This window comes from Nipponia nippon, unplaced genomic scaffold, assembly GCF_047370975.1.
Source record: "Nipponia nippon isolate SJK-2023a ecotype South Korea unplaced genomic scaffold, ASM4737097v1 scaffold_23, whole genome shotgun sequence".
Lineage (NCBI taxonomy): Eukaryota > Metazoa > Chordata > Aves > Pelecaniformes > Threskiornithidae > Nipponia > Nipponia nippon.
Genome location: NW_028262340.1, coordinates 3,906,427 through 3,930,470, shown reverse-complemented (window position 1 = coordinate 3,930,470; position 24,044 = coordinate 3,906,427). Strand labels below are relative to the sequence as shown.

The 24,044-nt window shown below is 53.8% G+C and overlaps 2 protein-coding genes across 6 annotated transcripts in view; one reads left to right on the top strand and one right to left on the bottom strand.

Moving 5' to 3' along the window:
* The window catches only part of FHL3 (four and a half LIM domains 3), a 31,814-nt gene extending 30,266 nt beyond the window's left edge, over window positions 1-1,548 (bottom strand). For 2 of the 5 annotated variants that reach the window (XM_087760810.1, XM_087760812.1), the window contains exon 1: window positions 493-1,144. The gene's annotated coding sequence lies outside the window, so the exon portion shown is untranslated. Of the gene's footprint in view, window positions 1-492; window positions 1,145-1,166 lie in introns of those variants that run through there. The other 3 variants (XM_087760811.1, XM_087760809.1, XM_087760808.1) reach the window with 3 other exon arrangements.
* Window positions 1,549-1,663: 115 nt separating this feature from the next.
* UTP11 (UTP11 small subunit processome component) lies at window positions 1,664-7,285 on the top strand. Its single transcript, XM_087760813.1, has 8 exons — window positions 1,664-1,839; window positions 1,955-2,016; window positions 2,932-3,034; window positions 3,292-3,405; window positions 4,130-4,223; window positions 4,525-4,655; window positions 6,267-6,377; window positions 6,992-7,285. The coding sequence occupies exons 1-8, from the start codon at window positions 1,777-1,779 to the stop codon at window positions 7,073-7,075; spliced, it is 762 nt and encodes a 253-aa protein (XP_087616939.1). The 5' UTR covers window positions 1,664-1,776; the 3' UTR covers window positions 7,076-7,285.
* The last annotated feature ends 16,759 nt before the right edge of the window (window positions 7,286-24,044 follow it).

The window sequence follows — 24,044 nt, the reverse complement described above, 5'->3', positions numbered from 1 at the left end:
CCCACCCTGGGATTCTCTGGAAACATAGCAACCATTTAGGATGTGTCGAAAATTTCTCTATATTAACGTTTGAGCATTTGGTTTAAGTTTACTTCCGAGTTTATTGGTTGGGTAAAGTTTCAGAGCTTTCTTAATAAAATAAAGCTTAAGCATTGCAACTTTACAGTCTGGGAAAGAGACACGGCCGAAAGATGGGTTTGTTTTTTTTTTTCTTTCAGAAAGCGGTGTGAGCTTGTGCTTCCGAGAAGAACCCGAAGCGGAGCTCTCTGAGGAAGAACATCCCGGGGAACCACAGGGTCACCCCAGCCGGGCTCCCGGGGGTGCCCCGTCCCCGGGCAGCGCCAGGTTCACCGCCCGCCGAGCCGCTTTCCCTCCCCGCCGCCCCGGCCCCGGGGCAACCCCCGCCATCGCCCCGACCCTCCCGGGGCTGCGGCGGCCAAAGCGGGCGGCAGCGGCGGCTCCCGCCCCGGCTCCCGGCCTGTCCCGTCCCACCTGGTCGGCGTCCCGGGGCCGTGCCCCGCTCGCTGCTGGCCCCGGCGATGGGCAGGCTCGGCTCGGCGCGGCTCGGCTCGGCTCCCCAGCCCCACGGCGCGGCGCGGAGCCCGGCCCGGCCCCGCCCGGCCCGGGGCGGGGCTGAGGGGCGGCGGGCTCGGCCGTCCGGTGCCCGCCCCGCCCGATCGCTCGCTCCGGGAGCCGGGACGGGAGGGGGTTACACCGGGGGGACGCTCCCGCCAGCCCGGGCGTCCCTGGCACGGGTGCTGCCCGGGAAGCCGCGGTGCGCGGCGGAACCCCCGGTCCCCCGGCGGGGCTAAGCCCTTCGCCTCCCCGTTGCCCCGTCGCCTCTACCGCCGAGCCCGCCCGCCCCGCCGCGCTTCCCCGCTGCTCGGCTCGGCGGGGCCGCCCGCAGGGCGCGAGGTGGCTCCGGGAGAACCGGCCGGCTGCGGGCCCTTCTCCCTCCGGACGGGCGGTGGAGAAACCCCCCAGCTCCCGGCCCGTGGCGAAGCCCCGGGGTCGGCTCCCGGCGCAGGACGCGAGGCGGCCCCGCGGGGCTCTGCCCGCCGCCTGCCCTGCGGCTCCCCCTCCTGGCAGCGCCCGCTCCCTCACGGCGCTGCGTGGGCTCGCAACGAACCCCACGGCTGAAACGCCCGGGGGGCGCCTGGCCGTACCGGTCACCGAGGCTGCGGTTCAGAGCCCGGCCTGCGCGCCCCGGGAGGCCGCAGGCGAGCCCCGGAGCCCCCGGCGGCGGGATCCTTCCTACACCAAGCTTGAGGCCACCCGCGAGCCCGTGCCCTCCAGCTGCCCGGCGCCGCTCCCGCCCGGCCCCGACCGGGCCGAGTCTCCCGAGCGGCTTCGACCGCCGGAGCCTCAGGGCCGTGACGGCGGCAGACACGCCCCCGCCTCCGAGGGGAGGGAAGGTCGGGTCGGGCCGGTCCCGCCTGCCCACTGCCGCGGTTAACGGGGCTGTGCTCGGCCTCTGAGGGCGGCGGGGCCCAGGCGGAGTGCACCGGGCCTTGCCGTCGCCACGGAAACGGCCTCGCGCGCGACCTCTGACCCCCCAAGCCCCGCCCCTTCCGGACAGTCCACAGCGCCGGGAGCTCCACAGCGCGGCGGCGGCACCGGGCCGGGCCGGGCGGGAGCGGGCGGGGGCACCGCGGGGCGGGGCAAGGCCGGGACACCGGCACCGGCACCGGCACCGGGGCGGGGCGGGAGGCGGAGCTCGAGGCCCGAGGCCCGAGGCCCGAGTCAGGCGAGCGGAGGCCGCCGCCACCCGCCGCCATGTCGGCCGCCTTCAGGAAAGCCGCCAAATCGGGGCAGCGCCCGCACCGCGAACGGGCACAGGTCAGTGCGCTGCGCCGGGCCGCCGTCCGCCTCGGCCGGGCCGTCCCGAGCCGGGCCCCGCCGCGGATCGCCGGTGGCGGCGGCCGCCCATGCTGTTCTCTGCCTTTCCTCCTAGCCCGCCTGCCGGCAGAAGCTGGGCTTGCTGGAGAAGAAGAAGGACTACAGGCTCCGCGCCGAGTGAGTGGGGCCGCCGGGAGGGGAGGGCGATAGGACAAGGGGAAACGGCCTCAGGCTGCGCCAGGGCAGGTTTAGGTTGGATATTGGGAAAACTTCTTCCCCCAAAGGGCTGTCAGGCCCTGGCCCAGGCTGCCCAGGGCAGGGGTGGAGTCCCCATCCCTGGAGGGATTTAAAAGCCAGGGAGATGTGGTGCTTGGGAACATGCGTTAGTGGTTGGACTCTGATCTTAAAGGTCTTTTCCAACCTAAACGATTCTATGATGGCTCCGGGCTGGGCCCGAGGTGCGGCCTCAGCACCGGGAGCAAGGCGGGCAGCCCCGGCGGTGTTCCCGGCTCTCCCCGGGCTCCGGAGTGTTACCCTCTGGCCGGAGTGGCTTCTGCACCGTGGTGTCACAGATTGCAGAGACGATGTGAAGAGCTGGTGTTCTTGGTTGCACAAAGTGGTGTACCTGATCCCCAGCTAGCAGGCACTTTCATAGAAACAAATGCGACGTGCACAGACAGCTCAATATCCCTCTGGTTGAGTCAGAGGGAAGGGCAACACGGAGGACAAAGGCCTCACAAAATCATTATTATTGTGATTAATACAAAACCTGTAAGCATTATCTTTCATCTTCAGTGACTGATTCTGCAGAAGATCTAGCAGTCCGAAGCAGCTCAGTAAGCTTTGCAGAATGGGTGAATGTGTTTCCATCCCTCCTCTAACACTTACTGTTGGACACTATTCATTTCCAGCTTTGTTAAGGAATAAACTGTAAAGCTAAAGTCATATGTTGGTGTCCAGCTCTACATGCGGAGCCTTGTCTGCTGTCTCAAAGCTCTGAGCGTCACTTTGAAGGAGTCAGCATCTCATCAGGGAGCGTGAACATGGAGAAACTGCTGAACAACTTCGGGTTTTGGTTTTTTTTCTCCCCAGTGACTATCACAAGAAACAGAATGCCCTCAGAGCACTTCAGAAGAAAGCTCTGGACAAGAATCCTGATGAGTTCTACTTTAAAATGATACGTGCAGAGCTCCAGGTGAGAATCTAAATTGCCTTCAAGCAGGGTTACGCTCCATTACTCTAAGTAACATCATTTTCTTTCCTACTTTGTTTTGTTTTTAATTTATGAATTAGTAAATAAATTAGCAGACTTGGTTTGGTGCCTGTGGAAGGCTTTGAAGAAAATGAGGGGCAAAGGACAAAAAGGTTCCTTTGCTTTTATTATTAGGACCCGTAGTACACCATAGCTAGAATGGTATCTGTCTGTAAGTGCTATGTTCCGTCTGGTTTTAGGATGGAGTTCATGTAATAAAGCAGCCAAAGGATGAAGTGACCCCCGAACAGGTGAAATTGATGAGGACACAAGATATTAAATATGTGGAAATGAAAAGAGTGGCAGAAGCCAAGGTAATACTTGACTTTTTTAGTGTTTCCCAGTTTGCTCAGAATTGTTCTTTTTATCGTGTTTTTTTTGTTGTTGTTGGCTGTTGTGTTTATGTTTAGTGGAATCTGATTTGTGTGATACTGAAAATGATAGATGGAAATGTCAGTGGAGCTCTGTATATAGAACCTAAAGGTATACTGAATAATAAAAAATATACTATGCATTATTGTAAAACGTGGCAATTTCTTATGGAAATTTCAGACATTAAACACATACTTTTGGTTCTCATATTTATAAAGAATTGAGGATTATTGTTACTGAAGTGGGTGGCTTGACTATGGCAGGCAGGCAATCAACAGAAATATGACCCATTTCTGAAGGTGTTTTGTGCTCTGGTGTTGATCCACACACCATCACTGCAGATAAAAAATTAAAGTCAGCTTTGAATTTTCCTTCATACTTTTGCTAGTGATTTCATGGTAACCATTCCTACTTTGTCTGCCATAGGGATAACTTACTGTTTTGAAAATTGATTTGTCCATGTTTGGCTGGGCAATTACCTCTACTCAAAAAGGTTACAAAGACATAACATAAATATAGACTAGATGTACTTTCAAAGATTAAAAAGGAAGGAAGAGTTCCGATGCTTGTAAGGTTGAGAAACAAACAAGCATTTACTTCAGGGGGACGTTACTTACATTGTAACAGATGTTTGGCAAAACAGAGATTAACTTTGCTTTCCTGCAGAAAATCGAGAGGCTGAAGTCGGAGCTCCATCTGCTGGATGCTGAGGGGAAGAATCCCAATAAGCACGTGTTCTTCTTTGATACCAAAAAAGAAGGTGAGAATGAAATCGGTCTTATCAGAAAGCTTGTTCTAGGATGTTTTACCGTAGGCTGTTGAAAATAGTATGGTGTTTTCTTTATGCTGTTGTCATAAAAAAAAAAGATTTTTGTTTTTCAGGAGTAATAATTCAGGTGCTCTAGAAATCTCTTTTGATTATTAGATAAGACCTCGGTTCTGCAGGAGCTATGTTGCTGGGGCTTCCCATTGCTGACTTAAGCTGCATGTTTGGAAGGTTTGCTGAGCATTAGTCCAAGAAGTCCCTGTGAGTTTATTCCTAAATTTCTTTTTATTTATAGTTCAGGAGTTTGATATTGCAACTCATCTGGATACTGTTCCAGAGCTCGTAGATAGAGTGTACAACCGACCGACCATTGCAACATTGCAGAAGGAGACACTGAAAGGAGCTACAGATCCTGCCCACTTAAAGGTAGTTTGTCCTGCCACTATTTGTGGCAGTTTTTATAGTTTTCTTAATGTTTTACATCTTTTATATAATAAGCATTAAAGAGGATTCGTTGGACTGTTGTGGAGGAGAACAAAGTTGTTCTCTTGTCTTAGAATTTTTATTGGTGACACGAGGCTGTAGTGGATGTCGCTTAATCGTCAAGTGCCTGGAGCCTACAGTCAAATCTCCTGGACCGACACGGAGAACTTGTTCAGTCGTATCCCAGTCCACTGTGGATTATAAATCAAGAGTTGCGATGTATGCGCCAGAAAGGAATGGTATAGATCCGATTAGGCAGTTTCCTTGGCAAAATTGATACGTTTCTCCTCTGCTACACGACGTACACCTATGGGACTATCTTTTCATTAGATTGCTGCAGTTGTAAGTGTGATTTTTGCAGCATCCGCTGTTAAGTCTCCCCTCACACCTCCCCAAAAACCCTTGCACCCCTGAATAGGGATGTGAAGAAGCTTATTCCAACATAGATGTATATACTGTTGGGTTTCTGATCTCATGGTGTTTTTCAGTTAGGTTCTGAGCCTGGAGTGACTTGAGATTCAGGACTTGTCTCCCCCCATTTCTTCTTAAAGACAGTTAAGCTATAGTCTCACTTCCCGGCTTTCCTAATTCAAAGTGTTTCATGATCCTTCAGGATAAATTGCTGATGCAATCCGCTTTGATTCTGATGCTTTAATATCACAGCACTTCTGTCCTAGAAGCAGCTACACTCGGCTTTAACACTGTAAACACCGCTTAATTAGTTTAGATATATTGGCAGTCCTGTAAGCTGGAGTTGGTGTGTGTCAGGTAAAAACAAAGTTGTCTAAAATTGCTGATTGGTAAATTTGTAACCTGTTGTTTTCTGAACCAGATGTCAGATAACAAACACCCTGTGGTCCCTTTCTTCTTGCCAGCTTTCTCCGTTTGGCTTGTCAGTAAAGCAGTTGGACAAGTTGTAGACCGACAAGTTTTCTCCTCTAGATGTCTGAGTCATTTTAAGCACGTTGGGATCTGTTCTCCTTAATTTAATTACTTAAATCACACCTGCACTAATACCATTTCTGTGCTGGGAAAGCCATCCGCTCGTAGTAGGTAAACGTGACCAAACAAGTTGCATTTTGGGAGGCCTCTGTGCAATTTCTAAGCACTTCGGGAATTGGTCTCTGGTCTTTTTTTTTTTTCTTCCCCCGCCCCTGGATAAACTGGGTTTTGTTAGGGCGTTAAATGTTATCTTGCACTCAACACCGAAATTCAGAGGATTTAGAAAAATGAAATTCCAGCCACTTACTGAACAGGGTTACACAGCATCTAAACTAGGTTAGAAGAGGTTTGGTTTTTTATGTTTGGATTTAGGAGATTAAAACAAGCACAAAGAATTAAGTCCTAACTAGAAAACCCTCTAGTATGAGAATCAAGATGGTAAAATGGTTCTCTGGAATCTAGCCACAGAATTGAAGCAGCATTCTTTAATATGATTATGATTTTAAAATGTAAAAAATGTTTGTGAGGTTCAGGTGCCTCAGAATAGGTCAGTTATAGATTGTAGTGTCTTGTTCCTGTCTTAAAAATGCCTTTTTTTTTTTCTTTTTCCAGAAATTAGCCCAGCAAAGGAAGAATCAGTATGACCTCCTGAAGCAGCGCATTGAAAGAGAAAAGGCCATGTTTGTTATTGCACAGAAAATCCAGACACGTAAAGATCTTTTGGTGAGGGATTTCATTCTGCTTCTTTGAATCTGTTTGTTTTTTTTAAGGTCACTAGGTCTGGTTTTGTATGTATGTGTTTCTTCACTCTGATTTTATACTGATACTTCCAGATAACTCCTAAAAATAAGTAATCCTCTTTTAGAATGGAAAAAGCGAGGAGATGAAGCATTCCAGTTGTTCCACAGCTAGTAAACTGTATCTGCTAGTCCAAGCAAGGACAAAGACTCAACTTTGAAATGGAGCTCACAAGTCTTTTCTAAAATACTGTTGCCATCTCTCAAGTACTGAATGAATGCTTTCAAGTAGGAGAGGCAAGGAACCATTTCTGTAGGTTATGAGAAGATCTTAAAAATCCCAATGACCAAAAAAATTATTTGTCTCGATGGGACTCACCATTCACTGGTGCTTGTGAACAAAACAGATTGTGCCTGACAGCCTAAAGGCGGAAAGAGCGGACAGAAACAGAATTCCCACCTAAACAGTGGAAGGTGACCGTTTTTCACTAATGCCTTGTTACTCCCAGACAGGGGCTTTCTTATTTCTATGAGGGTGGGTTGTTTAGGTTTTTTTTCTTCTTCGTACATGCCAGGAAATATTTTTTTCTTCTTTTCCAGGACAAAACTCATAAAGTAAAGGTGAAGAAAGAGACAACAAATGGTCCAGCTATTTACAAATTCAAATTTCAGCGGAAACGTTAGCCATTCCATTAAATAATTGTTGCCATCTTTGCTTAGGAAGAAAGAGGATTTGCCTTATGAAGAAGGACTGATAACACCGTATCAGTTTGTTTTTCACTGCAGCCTAGCACTTTGTTAAAACCAATTGCTGTGGGCCTGTGATAGCCATAAATATATTGTATCTAATTAATTGATTAATAAATCAGAGAGTTTGTTCTCTTGGTATTTACAGTGGGAAGCCACAAGAGGTGCCTGAACGTCCTAGTAATACGCACCATAAACAATCCTTGAAAAGTCAAGGTCAAAATTAAGAGAGTGGGAGATGGGTTGCACGCAGCCCGTGGGCAGAGAAGGTGCTCTGGGCTCGTTACCTTCAGCTCTGTGGCCGGTGACCCCGACACCTCCAAAACCATACGAGATTTCAGGTCAGCTTTTTTAGCTATCTTTTAAAGCAGAGTTAAGTTGAATGACTGTCTTTCTAATCAGTCACCCCCTCCAGCCCCCAATCCCTCTAATCTTCCCATTCTGCTTTATCTATCTGCACTGAAAAGTATTCTTTATATACTAAAGTATTCCTTATATACTAAAGTATTTCACTTCAAAATGTACGAGGTGAAAGGCAGTGCTAAATTCAGGCACCGTATGAGCCAAAGACTATTCTGGAATGGTGCTAGAAGCAGGCAATTGTTTCTTCCAGTGTACAGAAAGGAAGCAAAACTCGCCCTTTATGAATAGTTTCCATAGCTGAGGAGCTGTTTGTGCTTATTCTGTCTTCTGCCGTACGATGGCGTGGTGCCCGTGCCACGCCAAATTTCCAGTGTTGCCTGCTGCGTTCGAGGAGAGGCGATACTGAAATTCACAGGGAGGGACAATACCGAAGCCGGCTGTGGGACAGAAGTTTGTCCTCTTTTGTTTAGGTTGTGCTTGTTGCGATGTTGGTAGTTGGAAGGGGGTTTCAAGCGAGAACAATAAAGACGCATCCTTGAGTGTCCCGGAGCAGTTCGGGCAAGTTGAGAGAGCCTGGGCGTAAACATTCCTTTTCTTATCTCTCTCACTTGCACTGTGTCTGCCAATAATAAGCACATGCCCATGCAAGACGGTAATGAAAAAAAAGATGCTCTTCTCAAGCTCTTCCCACTTCGGGAGCCTTCCCGGCCTCTCTTGGCTGAAACGTGACTTTTTTACGTGCTCAAATGCCGCTTCAGACGTCGTTTCTGCCATTGCAACAATTGCGGGGTGAATTTTTTTCTGGGAAGGATTAAGGGAGGTGCTCTGCTTTGCTCTGAAAAGTCCTTGCGATGCTCTCCTGCGGGAGGTGAAGCCCTGCCGTTCCAGCGGTAATGGCGCTACGAGCCATCGCGCACCCGACGACCAGGAGGGAAAGTGAAGCAGAGCGCCCGGGAGAACCTTTCTCCTTTCCCTCCCTCCCGGGAAAACACGCGCGCCACTGAAAGCTGCAACGCTTTTTTCCCCCCCGTGAAAAGCGGCTTCCCCGCCGCTGGCAGAGACGGCGAGAAACGGCAAGAACCGGCGGCGGGACCCCCCCCCACCGCCACCGCGGTCCTCCGGGAGGGCGCGGGCCGGGCCCGGCCGCCAGGGGGCAGCAGCGCGCCGCGGCGGGGCCGGGCCGAGCCGAGGGGCCGGGGCCGAGCGGGGGCCGCGGGGACCGGGCCGAACCGAGCCGAGGGGACCGCGCCAGGCCGCACCGGTCCCCCAGCGTCTCCCGGGGAAAGGGTCCCGGCGGTTCTGCCCGCAGCGGCCGTGCGAGCGAGCCCTGCTCTCCGCTGCTCCCGAGTCCCCGCACGGTCCGTGCTCTGCCCTGAGCTCCGGGCTCCTGCAGCCGAGGGGTGACAAAAGCAGCCGATTCCGGCTGTTCTGCCGTCTCCGGTCTTCCAGGCTCCGGAGCCGGTCCCAGGAGAGCAGCCTCCCGTTCTCTCACCATCGTTTTGAACAGACCCTGAAGAGCTGACAGGCGTAATTCATCGACTTGGGCAGCTTAAGCTGGCAACGTTCAGAGAAATGCAAAAAGGAAGAGGAACGAAAAGCGAGCCCGATTTTAAGAAACCTGTCAAGTTCACCTCTGTTTTTTGGGACCTACAAGATTGTTTTAAAACAAAAACAACATTGTTTTTAAAACATACATCAAGGTCCCCACTAGACTGGCTGGGTGTCTTTGAAGTGAAATCTCTTTTAGATTGAGATTTAAATGGATAAATATTTGATTCTTATCCCTCCTTAATTTTACCTGCATCAAGAGAGTTACTGGGAAGGATGGGAAAGAAAAGCAGCAATTCCATGGGAAGACCCTAAAGGAATTCCTTATCGTCTGGCAGGAGCTGAAGAGTAACAACGTGAAGAAGAACAGCTCGTTAGCCCGATGCTCAAAGTGCCCGGTGCGCTGGCGATCCCATCGGTGGATCAAGTGCTGCAATGGGCACAAATGACCTAATCCCTGGAAGGGAGCCATCTCTTCCCAGTAAAGGAGCAAGATATTATGGGATGCAGTAGGTAGCTGCGAGCCTTTGAGCGGTCAGTGCTCTCAACATGGGAAGTTATAGGTCAAGTGCCGTACCACTTATTCTCCTGGTGGTGGTTCTCCTCTGTCCGCTGGCATGGGGGAGCTGCAAGCTTTCAGTGAAGACACGGCGGTTGCCCGTTGGCTGTACAGGATACGAGGAGCAAAAGCGGTTCTGAGTTACTTTTCCCTGGGAAACCATGAAGGCCTTAAAGGGAAACTGGAGCACTGTTAGGTCCACGGTGTGGCATCGAGCAGACCTCTTGCTGGACCCCGACCACAAAAGCCTAGGTACAAATCCAGCGTGGAGTGGTTTATCATCTTGTGGCCACAACATACTGAAAGGAGGTGCCAGCTCTCACGCACAAACACATTTCACCCACTCCTGCCTGCAACGTTCAAGGATTTGGTGGGTGCTGATCACCGAACTTCCACCTTCGCAGACAGGGCTGACCGACACCTCCTGCCCTGCAGAGCTCCCAACGGCTACCAGCAAAACAAATGCACCAAACCAACTCAAAGAGCAAAACCAAAGTTCTTTTATCTGACCAACAGCCCTCGTTGCGTTTCACAGTATTACTGTGGCTCGGTGTCCAGAGAAACAGTTGATGCTGAAAATGCCATCACAGGTTAAACACTATATTTTGGTGCCAGGACTCGGCTCCCTGCAGTGCAGATGAATGGGAAATGGGCTGCCTGCTGGAAGGGAGAATCCGGTTTGATTTTCCTTGGCAGGCAAGCCTGTGCGTTTTTGAAACTGTGGGGAGCAAAAACGGTGCCCAGGTTCTGTTTGGCCATTGCTCAGGAAGATCCCCAGTCCCATTTCATGTCTTGAAAGAAACCGGTTAGGAGCTACCTGAAAACAGCTTCCCAATCCAACATCACACTGCAAAACAATTAAAGGAGGAGCGGCTGGGGGAGCTGGGGGGGCTCAGCCTGGAGAAGAGGAGGCTGAGGGGAGCCCTCATCGCTCTCTGCAACTGCCTGAAAGGAGGCTGGAGCCGGGGGGGTCGGTCTCTGCTCCCAAGGAACAAGCGATAGGACGAGGGGAAACGGCCTCAAGCTGCGCCAGGGCAGGTTTGGGTTGGATATCAGGGAAAACTTCTTCCCCCAAAGGGCTGTCAGGCCCTGGCCCAGGCTGCCCAGGGCAGGGGCTGAGTCCCCATCCCTGGGGGTATTTAAAAGCCAGGGAGATGTGGTGCTTGGGGACATGGGTTAGTGGTGGCCTTGGCAGTGCTGGGTTAACAGTTGGACTTGATGATCTTAAAGGTCTTTTCCAACCGGAACGATTCTGTGATTCTAAAGCTTTGAGGCAATAAACAAGGACAAGGAGGGTTTTATGGAGAGCATTGGACTCTCCCCTCAGCTTCACAATTAACCTTTAACAGGGAAGTTAGATGCCTATTCATATAGCAGCTATCTGTGTGCACTTGCACAATCCTTGTTAATGCTAATTCCACATTTAAAAAAAAAAAAAGGCAAAATTTGTGGGTGCCATCGCAGAATGACTTCAGGCTGCCAGAGGAAAAGAGCCAATATATCAGGGAAGCAATACTGGAAGTATCTTACAGGATTGTCATGAGACTTCATCTGGACCACCGTGCGCAGGTCACCAAGACTCGAGAGAGATGATTAGTGCACAACGGGAGAGATGAAAGAGCCTCTAAGATGCAGAAGGGAATTGAGAGTGTCTGACAAACAGGACTGGGTCTTGGCTCCTTCAGCCTAGCAAGATAAAGGCTGTACAAGTGCCTTAAAAAGCTTACAGACAGCAAACAGCATGAAAATACTCATGGCAGAGAAAAGTGCTGGCACAGGCACAACTGTGTATGAACTGCCCAGGAACAAATTGGGGCTGGAAATCATGTTTTCCAGGAGGTTCTGGAAAAGCCTCTATCTCTAAGAGATATTTAAGAAAGAACATCGTTTGTGTCTAGGGTTATAGGACATGGTTGCCACTGTATGGCAGCAGATGGCTCTGGTGCAGGGCAGTGTCCCTGTGGGTCAGTCACTGGACCCAACAGCTCCCGCCAGGGCACATTGCAAAGGGCCGAAGCCTTCCCTTCAGTTCCTCCGTCGGACCTGGCTCTTGGTTTGACTCCCAAAGCCCTTAGCTTAGTTTCCTCATCCTAAAGCACTGAAAAGAGAGTTGAGGTTTTCAGCTTGGAGAAGAGAAGGCTGCGGGGAGACCTTATTGCAGCCTTCCAGTACCTGAAGGGGGCCTACAAGAAAGCTGGAGAGGGACTTTTTGCAAGGGCAGATAGTGATAGGACAAGGGGTAATGGCTTTAAACTGAAAGAGGGGAGATTTAGATTAGACATAAGGAAGAAATTCTTCACTCTGAGGGTGGTGAGGCACTGGCACAGGTTGCCCAGAGAAGCTGTGGATGCCCCCTCCCTGGAAGTGTCCAAGGCCAGGCTGGATGGGGCTTGGAGCAGCCTGGTCTGGTGGAAGGGGTCCCTGCCCATGGCAGCGGGGTGGGAGCCAGAGGGTCTTTAAGGTCCCTTCCAACCCAAACCATTCTGTGATTCTGTGAAATGTTTCTGCAAGGGTCTGGGAAGAGTCAATACCTTATAGCTGAACGAAACACCCAGCCCACCCGACCAGAGTGCAAGATTTGATGCGAGACATTGGTGGGATCTGCCATCCTCTAGCTGGGCCCTCGCGGGGAAGGACAGAGAGAAACAGCCCACAGCTATTTTCTGCTTGTGATAATTATAGTATCAAAGGCTGAACCAACAGGTTCTTTAGCAAGGAGATTCCCTGCAGCTTGCAAGATACAGATATCAAAATACCCCACAGATTCACAGCTCAGGTTTCAGGTGACTCAGAATAATATTGTGCTGTATAATAATTTCATGTAATTCCTTGTTCAAGCTGAAGAACTCAATTGATAATGACTGTCTATAAAAGTTAATAGCTGGCTACATTAAAATGCTTGCAGGATTATCTCTAGGCAACTGCAACAATCTATTACTAGCAGGAGAACCATCACCAGCCCTTAGGCTTCACGGGTGGTTTCCTGTAGGCCCCATTTTCCGAGCCTGGACCAGGCTGGAGACCAGCAGAGTGGGATCTCTCGCCCCATCCCTGGGGCACAGCAACAGAAGCCGACATGCTGGGAGAGGCTCCAGAGCCCCGCACGGGCAGCCACTGCCGGGCCTGCGGCAGCCGGAGGGACACTCGGAAACCCCAGAGCCCTGTTTTCTTTCAGCAGAGCGGAGCAGGGAGGCTTTGATCCCACCCATCCCACCGCCCGTGCCCGCAGGTGCTGTACCGCACGTTATGAGTCCACTCACTGTGAGCCCAGCAGTCGGACAGCCCAGAGTCCCAGCAGCTCCCGCTCGCCGTCCGGATGCTGCGGTCCCGGGGTCACCAGCAGGACGGTGGTCCGGGCACGGGATCACAGGCGTCTCCAGCTGGCAGGACTGGCTGCCCCAGCTCCGACTGTCACTGAGACCATGCTGTCCTTACAGCAAGGTTCAGCTAAGGTGACTTGCCCACGGGCACCAAGGAGAACCACTCAAGCCTGAGGAGCTTCACAGCAGGGAGTTGAAAGAGCAGGATGTAAATCAGGAATGACTAATTGCTGTTTAACATGGCTGCCCTAAACCTCTCTTTTCCACAGGCTCCTTGACCACCCGGACCTTTCCCCACCTGGCTGGGAGCAGCACGGGGGCTGTTAACAGCCAGGAGCAGCCCATGCACAGGGTATCGTCCCCATTCCTGCTGCCACACACTTGGATGCAGCCCCCCATTTCCCTCCAAACAGAATGTTCCTGCCCAAATTCCATTACAGAGGCTTTCAAATAAATAAATACCTGCTGCTGCCTCTGTTGGGAGAAGCCAGGCACCAGAGCAGACCAAGCGCTGTGCAAGGTGAAAGCAGCAAATATTTGCTTTGCCATCTCTACAGTTATATACCCGAAGCTTTTAGTGCCTTGAGAGAACCAAGGTGAGCAGCATTGCTTTGAGCAGGTAGGAGCCCATTATTTAATGAGAACATATTCCCAGGATGTCCCTGGCTTGGCAGACCTAAAGACTGAAATAGTAAGTTAGTGCATATAGATCATCATTTACTGAAGCACAAGCCCTGATGCACCTTTCTAGGGAAGCTCTAATTTATTATGCATTGTCATTAGCTGCAGCAGGCAGCAGGGCCTTCATTAGAGCTAGAGTTAAGGTCTGTTTTGGCTGCCTCATCAGCATCAGTGAACTGCGTCCCTGCGAGGTTTGATACAATTTAATTAACCTAATTAAAAGCTCTGATTGCAGAGATGATTGGGGTAGAGCCAGCAGCAACTGCATATTTATAACTAGCTGGAAGGTGTGGGACTGGAGCCAAATGATATGCATCTCTAATGAGCTGGTGCTATTGAAGTGTGGATTTGGAACACTAACATTTATTTTTGGCAACAATGGCCAGTTTATCTTCATGATAGAAACGATCACGGCTTGATCGTATGTAGCAGGGAGCTCAGCACTGTGCTCCCTGGGCTCCTCCAGCCCAGTGGCAGCCCCACACAAGCACCCCACAGCCCAGCTGCTCCCCACCGATCCCCCCAACAAGCTGCCAACACCTCCACAGGCAGGCAGGCACAGCACACGCCAACCCACGCCCCCGCACGCCTACCTGCGAGACACAGCGCACACAGCACCCGCAAACCCTAACCACGCACTGGCAGGCCCAGATAAGCCAGGGGGAAGATGCCAGCAGGCTTCCCTTCCCCAGCCACCACCTCCTCCAGCCCTCCCACCACCACGTCCGCCATGTCCACCCTCTCCTGACCCTCCTGCCCCATAGCCAGGCCCAGGCTAAGCTCCCGGGACAAGGAACCCACCTCTGTTACCCCTCCAGGCATCAAATACTCCATGCCCTAATCTCCCGTTGAGCACCTAGGCACCAGTGCCCAGATGATAACAAAACACAGCCTGACACAGAGAGCTACCTGCTTGCACCCCAGCAAGGGGCTTTAAGGCTTCTGCTGCCTTGGCTGATTGGGCCAGCTGGAGGCTGGGTGACTACCAGCACCTGCCCCTGGTCCACCCACTGCAGCGAGAACCCTTTCTCCTCCTGTTTAAGAACAGAGAGGCTGTCAGCCCCTTGCAGCTCTGGGATCTGTGGGGGTTCCTGGCAGCCCAGGTCAGGACACCCTTGTTTCTGGGCTGCTGCAGCTCTGCTTGATGGAGGAGATGACAGCGACCTTTCTCTCTCCATGTTTAAAGGCTACAAACTCTGTTCAGACCCGAAGCAAGATGTGCCACCAGCTCTCATCCCCCAGGACCCACAGGGATGTCCTGGCACAGGGCCCACAGCTGTGCCCACACCAGCTCTGCTGTGGCTGGCGTTCGCAGCTCCGCCGCTGGAGCCCAGCCTGTGCCGGGTCAGCCAGAGCAGTGGGCTTCCAGGGGCTGGGGGGCTGCAGCCGGGCAGGCAGGGCACGGCCCTCTCTGTGCCTGACGTGGGGACTGCGGGCGCAGGGTGCGGGCAGCCTGGCTCCCTGCGGCCAGCGCCGGTGGGGCTGCTGCATCCTGCTCCGGGAGCCGTCACCGCCAGGCTGCTTGCCTCCGCTGGCCAGGGCAGAGGGGACCGCTCACCGTTAACCGCCCTGACCTGCCTTTTTGCCCCTCCGATGAGGATGTGCGTCCTGGAGCAGTGAATGAGCCAGGCAGCAGCATGGGTCGGGGGGCTGCTCCCCTGCACCCCAGCAGGGTGCCCCCAGCCCTGGCTTTCCTCTTGGCACAGGGTCAGGGCGCCGTGGGGAGTCGGGGTCCAGCATGCCCAGCAGCAGCAGCGGGATGTCCCAGCATCCTGGGCAGCCGAGGTAGAGCAGCAAGTCTGCGGAGCCACTTGGAAAATTTGATCCATGCTAATTAGGCTGAAAAAAGCCCTTCTGATAACGAGTATGAAATGGAAGCGTAGATAATACTCATCTCTGAGTGCCATTAATCTTTAAAACTGGAACAATAAGTGAAAACACTGCAGGGCATATGAAGCAAGGTGTGATTCACATCTGCTTCTCTGTGGCCGCCGCCTGATTTATTGGCGCAAGGCAACTTTCCTGCACTGTTTCAACAGAGCTGCATTACAGAACACCACGGACTGTTTTGCTTGCCTTTATCAATCTAAGCATCTCCTCGGTGTTTTTAAGAATCTGCTGTCCTTCTTCCCTGGTACAGCTCAGGAGCACAGGAGACGAGTCCCCCACGCCTCTCTCCCTGTTCTCAGCCTGTCCGGAGATGCCTCTTACAGCCTGGCTGTGGTACCGGCCCGCGACAGCAGGGACGAGGGTCCCCAGCCCGAGTGCACTGGTGGGGCAGGGCAGAAGGGTCTCCCAGGGCCCAGGCTGCTCTGCACCCTGTGGACGGGGCGATGGAGGCTCCCTTCCCATCCCTCGCTGGTGCACCGCTCAGAAGCACCCGCGGTACCTGCCCTCTCCCTGCACCGCACCGACACCCTCTAAGCCAGAGCTCCTCAGGTCCTCTGCTACCCAGACATACCGCATCTATCTTCACATTTGATGCCTTTCATTTTCAAATGGCTCTTTCTGGGATTCACTTTCTTTTATTTAAATTGTGGATTCACTGAAGTGACCTTTTCGCTGACTCCGAGGAGAGGTGGGCAGCTGCTTCCCATTGCAGTCCCAGAAAGACTGCTGACCTGTGGCTTTCAACAAGTTCAAAGCATTGCTTGCCTTTTGGCCATACCCCTCAGTCGAGCCTTTGGATGGATTTTTCTCCCACACTCCTGAAAAGACATCATCAGAGACGTTTCCCCCTCACAGGCTCTTTAATATTTACATTGACTTTGTGAACAGATAATATATTCCACCTTTTTTTTAGCCTTTTAAAAGCACACGCTCCTTCTCGTAGCACAGTTGGAGGAAGCAGTGGCTGCTGCGTGCAGGCTGCCTGGGAAGGCTCGGAGGACAAACAGATCTGGGGGGAACGCAGATTGCTCTGAACCGCGCTCACTCGCCTGCCTGCAGCTCAAGGCACCATCCGGCAGCATCCCGGGGCGGCTGCAGACCTGGAGTGGCCCTGCTGAGTCCCACGTCTCCTGCTGCAAAAGAGAGACAGTCCTTAAAACCTTCCACCCAGTCCTGACTAAGCCCAAAGCTGATCGTCTTGTTAGTTGGAAGACAATCCAAATGCAAAACAAAATGCTTCTAAAAACTGTCCCATAGATTGCCATGCATTTTATAAAGCCTGGCCATGGGCTTAACTATATCACAATCATACGGATGCTTTTTGTCAAAATCGTTCTAAACCAGGAAGGCAGCAAGCAGCTCACAACCCAAAAGTGTCATAGATGTACTTGCAAATGTTTGTCCATAATTTTGTTGATTCCAGACTGCAAGTCCAGGAGGGACTGTCAGATCCTGTGTTCTGATCGCCTGCGTGCTGCCGTCCGCTGCATTTCACTCAGAGAGCCAAAACTGGGTCCAGCAGCTCCAGCTGGGTTTTGCCATTTCAGCCCTGAGGAGGCTGAGCCACAGCAGCCTCAAGCAGGAGGTTCACCCCTGCCCAGGGCCTCGGTGTTGGCAGAGAAGTGCTGAGGGGAGAGATGCCTGGGTGTTCCCGAGAGCAAAATCATGACCCCTAGGGCAGAGGAAGGCAAGACCTCTGTAGTCCTTGGCATTTTCACTTGGACATAAACTTCTTCCTCGCCTCAGACCTGCTGAGCATATAAACCGCAGATGTATGGGAGCAGAGCACGGCCAGAAATGTCAACGGAGGCTTCAGGGTACTGCTCCATAGCGCATGTCCTGTGCCTCGCTCCACGTAGTGTGAAAGGCCTCTGGGTAGAATCATAGAATCACAGAGTCGTTAAGGTTGGAAAGGACCTCTGAGATCATCAAGGCCAACCTGTTAACCTAACTGCCAGGTCCACCTCTACTCGTGTCCCTAAGCACCACATCCACACGTTTTTTGAACACTTCCAGGGACTGTGATTGCACCACTTCCCTGGGCAGCCTGTTCCAACACCTAACCTCCTGCCCCAACAAAATACATCAGGCCAACTGTTCATTGGGGCAAAAATCCTTCTTCACCTTCGGAGATGACAGGACAACCCCAAAGCAGGAGATTTGATTCTAACCCTGTATAAGCTGCAAGCGTTACATCCCTGCTGAGGGCAATGCAAACCTCTCTGTTCCCTTCTAACACTGCAAAGGTGGTGGACGACCAGGAGTCCCTGGCCAGGTGGGACGGCTTCGAGACGATCAGCCTTCCCATTGCATCTCTCCCAGAAGCAGGCGTCAGACCTGTTTCAGGAGGAGTCCAAGGAAGGATGCGCTGAGCCTCTCCCACGAGCTGCTCCGGCAGTTGGTGTCCCTCTGGTCTGGGGAGCTGCTCCTTGCTGACAGTCACCCCGGCTTGCTACAGCGCAGAGCACCAGCCGCTGAGCTGCCTGGGCCAGTGGGACTGCACGGCTCCTCGGAGCTCTCCGTGGAGCTGAGCTAGAGCAGTCCCGTGGGAGAGACGGGTCGGCGAAGAGGAGCCTGGGGTAGGAAGGCCAGGAGGCGTGTGCCCGGCAGGGAGGCTCGCTGGGTGCGGGACTCGCGCCGAGGGCTGGGGTGCTGGGGCAACGAGGACGCAGGGGCTGGCTGCAGGGTGAAGCCAGGCCAGCGGGGCTGGCCTGAGGTAGCCTCTTAGGTGGCCAGTGATGACAAGAGCGGTGAGGCACACAGCTGCGCAGAGGGTCACATTTTTTCAGTCCCTGTTGCCCTAACAAACAAATGTCCCAGGATGCAGACAATAATGTTTTTATGAGACTCTAAATTCTAAACTCAAATGCTCTTTGTAGTGGACTAATAGCCAACACGTGGCCCTTCGTCTCATGCTGAACTTTTGTGGTCCTACAGGGGAAAAAAAGGCCCTGGTGAGCATTTACACTGAGCACTTTGTTCTCACAGATTTGTAGAGCAAAGAGAATAATGTATTGAGACTCTCAGCCCGTGCCAGTTTGGCTTCATTTGTCCTTCTGAACTTGCCCTGAGAGATAATGTTTCCTTCTAATCTGCTGCCGTCCACCTACAGCAGGGACCCAGTGAATAATTCTCCCAAACAAGCCTTTATTCTTAAGACTCTATCTGGCCCTAACCCTTTCTCCCCCCTTACAGAGTAATTGTTGTGTTCATTACATGATAATAGCCGGAGCTGTATTCCAGCCCACACTTGCCATGGCCACACAAACAAGGTTCAGGCTGCGCTGCTTTCAGGATAATGCTGCTCATTTGGCATTATTTGAAAGAATGTGCCAGGCATCTGAGCACCAGGCACGCTCGCTTCACCAGCCAGCCTGCGTCAGATCACAAGTCAGATACAGTGGCTTCGCTCTCCTGCAAGAAACCAGCACATCCTCCGAAGAGCTAAGGCTTTTTTTTCCATGCATGATAATAAATGACTGTTATACTCCTATGGGAAGAAGACACAAGGACGAGGAAACAAGACTTATAAGTCTCTGGTTAATGTGACAAATCTTTTCTGTTCAGGTACTTACATCACCCTTTCACAATGATATTTTAATAAGCCTGTGTAAGCTTCACAAATTGCCCTTTATATCTGTAGGAGATGGGAAGCTCCAGGGGATGAGCAATGTACACACTGCATGCACAAGAAAGCCATTACCTAGTCTGCTCCTGGAAGTCGCTCTCTAGGGATATCTGAAATGGGTGCCCCTCTGAAAATACCCAAGGGAGCTCCCTCTGCCCTAGAGAGATATTCGTAATCTCAGCCCCGGCTTCATGGTGCCTTTCAGTGGGATAAAGCTAAGGCGAGGTCAGATACCGTGGTCAGGCACTGACAGGGGGCTTTGTTCCTAACTCTGCTCCTGAGCCTAAGAAACGGCCAAGGGTCACTCTCTGCTACCTCCCAGGAAGGCCGGAGAAATGAAAGCCTTCGGATTGTCCTGGCCTAAACCTTGGAGTTGGCTGACAAAGTGTTCCTTTGCTAAGGGGAGGCTGGCTGAGTCAAGTAATGACTATTATTTACTGCTAAGTAATGGGTTAGCTCAGACTGACATTTGCATTGCATGCAAGCGGCACACAGCACATGCCGGCCGCTCAGTCTGTAGGGACGTGGTGGTGCAGGCCAACACCTGCGTGCCTATGTGAGCACATACGTCTGCATGCAAGTGCGTTTAGGAGCACGCATGCAGGGGTAGGTATGCTGAATGCAATCTGTGCGGGCTGTTCCCAAACTAGTCTATGCATGGCGGGGGGGGGGTTTCTCTCCAGGAAATGTAAGAAAAAAAACGCTCTCACATGCAGGTTCACACACGAACATGTATATGCAAAAACATGCAAGTATTCGCCATACACCTTCACACTCAGCGCGGGTACAAGATTGCTTACATCTCAAAGCAGTGGTGAAAAAACCAGAAAGGCACCGAGGGAGGCTGGGCTTCCCCAGTCTGTGCCTAGTGCTGAGCGCCGCAGCCCGGCAGACCCCTGCCTGCCCAAAACATGTGCACCTGCGGGGGTATCCCCCACCATCCTCACGGCTTAGACTCTGCCCTGTTCCCAGGGCTGCTCCCGAGCTCCCAGAGCTATCCAGGGAGTGTGAAATATCCCCCGCACAGGACAGCCTGTTCCAAGAGAGCAGGAGCTCAGAAAACCTGAGCAGGAACGGCAGTGTCCTTTGTGTATCATGAGGCTGGACTCCTGCCAAATTCCTCTGCACCCACTGCCTCTATTAAATGCGTCAATCATTTCTTGGCAATCCAAGCCCCAGAGAAGAGTTGAGAGGCAACTTCTGACAGTTCAGTTGCTTTCATTAAAAGGTGAAAAATACATGCTGAGCAGGAGCTGAGAGCAGGGCTGAGCTCTGTCTGCACGGAGAGCAGGGCTGCTGAACCCTTCCTGCCGGGGAAGGGAAAGTGGCAGCAAAAGACAGACCTTCATGTGCTCACGGACTCCGTCAGCCTGTGAAATACCCTCTGATGCCAACGGTTCAAAGACAGCCCGCAGACCCTCGCGTGTGGGTCTCGGTCTTGTTGGGTGACTGGGAAAGCTGAGGGGGAGCGTCAAGGTGAAGGGGCTGCAGGAGTGCCCATGCACGGCGATCCTGGGGCAGGCAGGCAGGGGCGGGCAGGGGGATGGCTGTGACCTGCCTGGGACCCGACCACTCGGACAGCGTCTGCTGCCTAAAAGGTGTTGCCAGCAGCGGACTCACCAGCTATTCCCAGTCAGCATACAGGGGCTGGAAGGGAATCTGTTCCCATTTCTGGAGCTGAACCCAGGGGGGAAGGCTGGGGTGTTTGGCTCCCCACCCTCGACAGCAGCTGCAGCGGCTGGGGATGCGGGGTGGGAAGGTGCCCTCACTGCGGAGTGGCACCGGGGCTGCTGTGGCAGGGCCAGCAGTGCTGGCACGCGGGGAGCAGCGGGGCTCTTGGGAACAGAACAGGAAAGTCCAGGTGACTCAAAGATTCCTGGCACGGGGCACAGCTGGTGCCAGCCCAGCACAGCGTGAGAGAGGAGGACAAGCAGGCAGGGACCCACTGGAGGAGTCCGGGCAGGGAACCGTGGGGCTCAGGAGCAGGAACGGGGGGCCTGGAAATGCCCGTTGAAAGTGGTGTGGGGTGGTCACTGGGGGAAGGCCAGGAGGGGGCCAGACCGCCGAGTGATGGTGGGTCCAGGGGCGGTGAGATCAGGAGCTGCAGTTATTCCTGTTTCACAAGGCAAGCCGAAAAGGATGTTGCATGAGAACAGAGAGACTTTAACTGCTCAGCTGGGCCCACAGCCTCCCACAGCCCAACACGGCCAGCGGCTTGGGCCCCAGCCCGCTGCGGATGGGCTCAGCCAGCGAATGGCTCCCGGGCTGCCCCGCTCTGCCCCGGGGTCAGGGACCTTCCTGCTGGCAGATACCCCCCGCTGCCCCGGCAAATGCCAGGGCCCAGCTGGGCACTGATGACGAGCTCCAGCCCCGATTCCTCCTGGCCCTGGCCAGTGCTTCCTCCACCAACAGGGATGTTGATGCGTGTGCAATTATTGTACTCAGTCGAGCCCAGAAAACCACCTCCCTGCCTGTGGACACCAGTGTCCCGAGAGGCTCACCCCCTGCCAGGAGCTGCTCGCCGTGCCCTGGGCAGCGTGTGAGCCGGTCCCCGCTCAGCCCCGCTCCAGGGGCTCCTGGAGAGCCGCCGCACGCCCGCACCGCTCCCACCCAGGCAGCTCTCGCCTCCTCGCCTGCTGCTCTGCTTCTTCCCTTTGCCTTTGCCTCCTCACGTAATTGCTTTGATCTTCACTCCAGGGGCTTACTGTTAAAAATTAATGTTTCATGGATGTTGCTGCCCATGGCTTGAAAAATGGCTTTTCTCCCCCAGGTGGTGGCTCGCACCAACTCCTGAAGGATTGTTCGGCTCTGAGTTAAACAGATGGGGACAAAACCTCTTGGGCTTCTCATGCTTTGGTTCAGGGCAGGATGGGACCCACTCCTGCCCCGCAGAGCTGTGCTGAAGCGGGGGAGCTGTGACCGTGCCACAGTGCCCAGCTTGTCCTGGCAGGCTCTGCTAGTCCCTCACCCTCCCCGCCTGGGCTGCAGCGCTCGGTGGCACCCGCCAGCCATGCCTGCACCCCCGGGGCTCGCCTCCGCCACATCTGTGAGAAAGTGGCCACGGACAGGCCGCTGGGGCTCATTCCCCTGGAGTGAGCAGAAGGGCCAGCGCAGGGTGGAGCGTGCTGTGCCCTCCGTGCCCTCTCGATGGGGCTTTCTCACCAGGTTCCTCTGCATCCCGGTGCCAGCAGCCTGTAGAGAGCTCTGGTTTTCTGAGCTTGTAACAGAGAGACATGAACAGTGGCGATTTCCCCAGTGCCCTCGTCTCCCCTCATGGGCCGCCTCGTCCAGGCTTTGCTCCCAGTGCCAGGGGCCTGCGGGGGGTCCTGCCCCGTCTCTCGAGCTCCTCTCTGCTGGGGAAGGCTGCTCAGCGCTCAGCCTTGGCCGGCAGCCGGGTTGAAGGCAGGCCCGCAGCCCGGGGCGAGCGCAGCCTGGGAACGGTCCTCTCTCCTGTCCTGCTGGGTGTTTTGGGAGGGAAGGGATGCAGCGCCCGGGGCAGCGGGGTGGGTGCAGCAGGAAGTCGGGCTTGCCGAGCTGGGTGTGTAGCATGTGAGGATGCTTGTCTGGGCTCCCAAAGCATTTTCCAAACACTTTAATTATAGTGATTTATATGGCAAAAGTGTGGGGGCGAGAGCTTGGGAAAGGCATTAGCAGGTTTGTTCTGAGGGCTCTAATCAGAGGTAGGTGATGGGGGGGAGGGAGGGTACAACACTGGGGCTGTACCTTGAACTGCGGCGTCAGGACAGGTTTGAAGGATGCAGAACCTCCCAGCCATGCCAGGGATGTGCTGACAGCATCCCTGAGGCCTCGGTGCGTTATGTGCTTCTGCGGGAACGGCCCCGGCACAGGAGCAGACCTCCTGCGCCCGTCCCCTGCGCGGCTCCCAAGCCAAGGTCTGCAGCACCAGCCCTTCCCCACTGCCAGGGGGCTTAACTGGGGCACCTGAGCCCAGGGCTTCACTGGGGCCCTGAGCAACCTGGTCTAGTGGGTGGCAGCCCGTGGCAGGGGGGTTGGAGTTAGGTGATCTTTAAGGTCCCTTCCAGCCCAAGCCATTCATGATTCTATGATTAACCCAGCTGCAGTCAGCAGGGCTGTAGGCAGCCCCACGCACAGCACCGGCACAGCCCGCACGTCCCCTGCGGGGGCAGAGAAGAAACACGAGGCCGTGTGGCACATGAGGGTCTTTACTAGATAGTCACCAGAAAACGGTCAACAATTCAACAGCATCTCGGTATTCTCCTTTTGTTGGTGTTATCTTGAAAATTAACCACCTCTTCTATTCTTGTTTTGTACAACAGTGTTCTGTTAAGTCTCCACCATGTTACTTCCATCCACGCACGCTCACATGCACGCACCCACAAACAGTTTCCTGCAGCTCCCTGGCAGCCGAAGAGCCCCTGGTCTCTGCAGAGAAACAACAGCTCCCCCAGCCCGGGGAGCCCAGCAGCCAGGAGAGCACTGCGGGGCAGCAGAGCTGGCTCCGAAGCCTCAGCCCCCTCCAAGCCTGACTTGCTCTGAGGAGACTGTCACTCCTACAGAGCCCTAATTGCACCGGGGGAAGCGAGAGAAGTATCGGGCTGCTGTCATGGCAGGTGGCAAGAGCCGGGCCCCAGGCACGGCACGGGGGCTGCAGGGCCCAGCCACGGTTATCAGCTGGTGTGGGGATGCGAGCAGCGCTGGGGTGGTGGCTCTGACCCCTCTGAGCCACCGCAGGATGCGGCCCCGGCAGCATGGCCGGAGCACATGTCACCCCTGCTGCAATCCTGCTTCTTGGCCTGTTTTCTGATAAATAACCTTTTCCTGTCCTTTTTGACACTGATGTTTATTGATGTCTGAAATCCCTTACAGCCGGGTCTGGCCTCAGATAGCCGAGGTGCCCTGCACATCCCATGGCCGTGGAGCAGGAGCGGGGAGAGG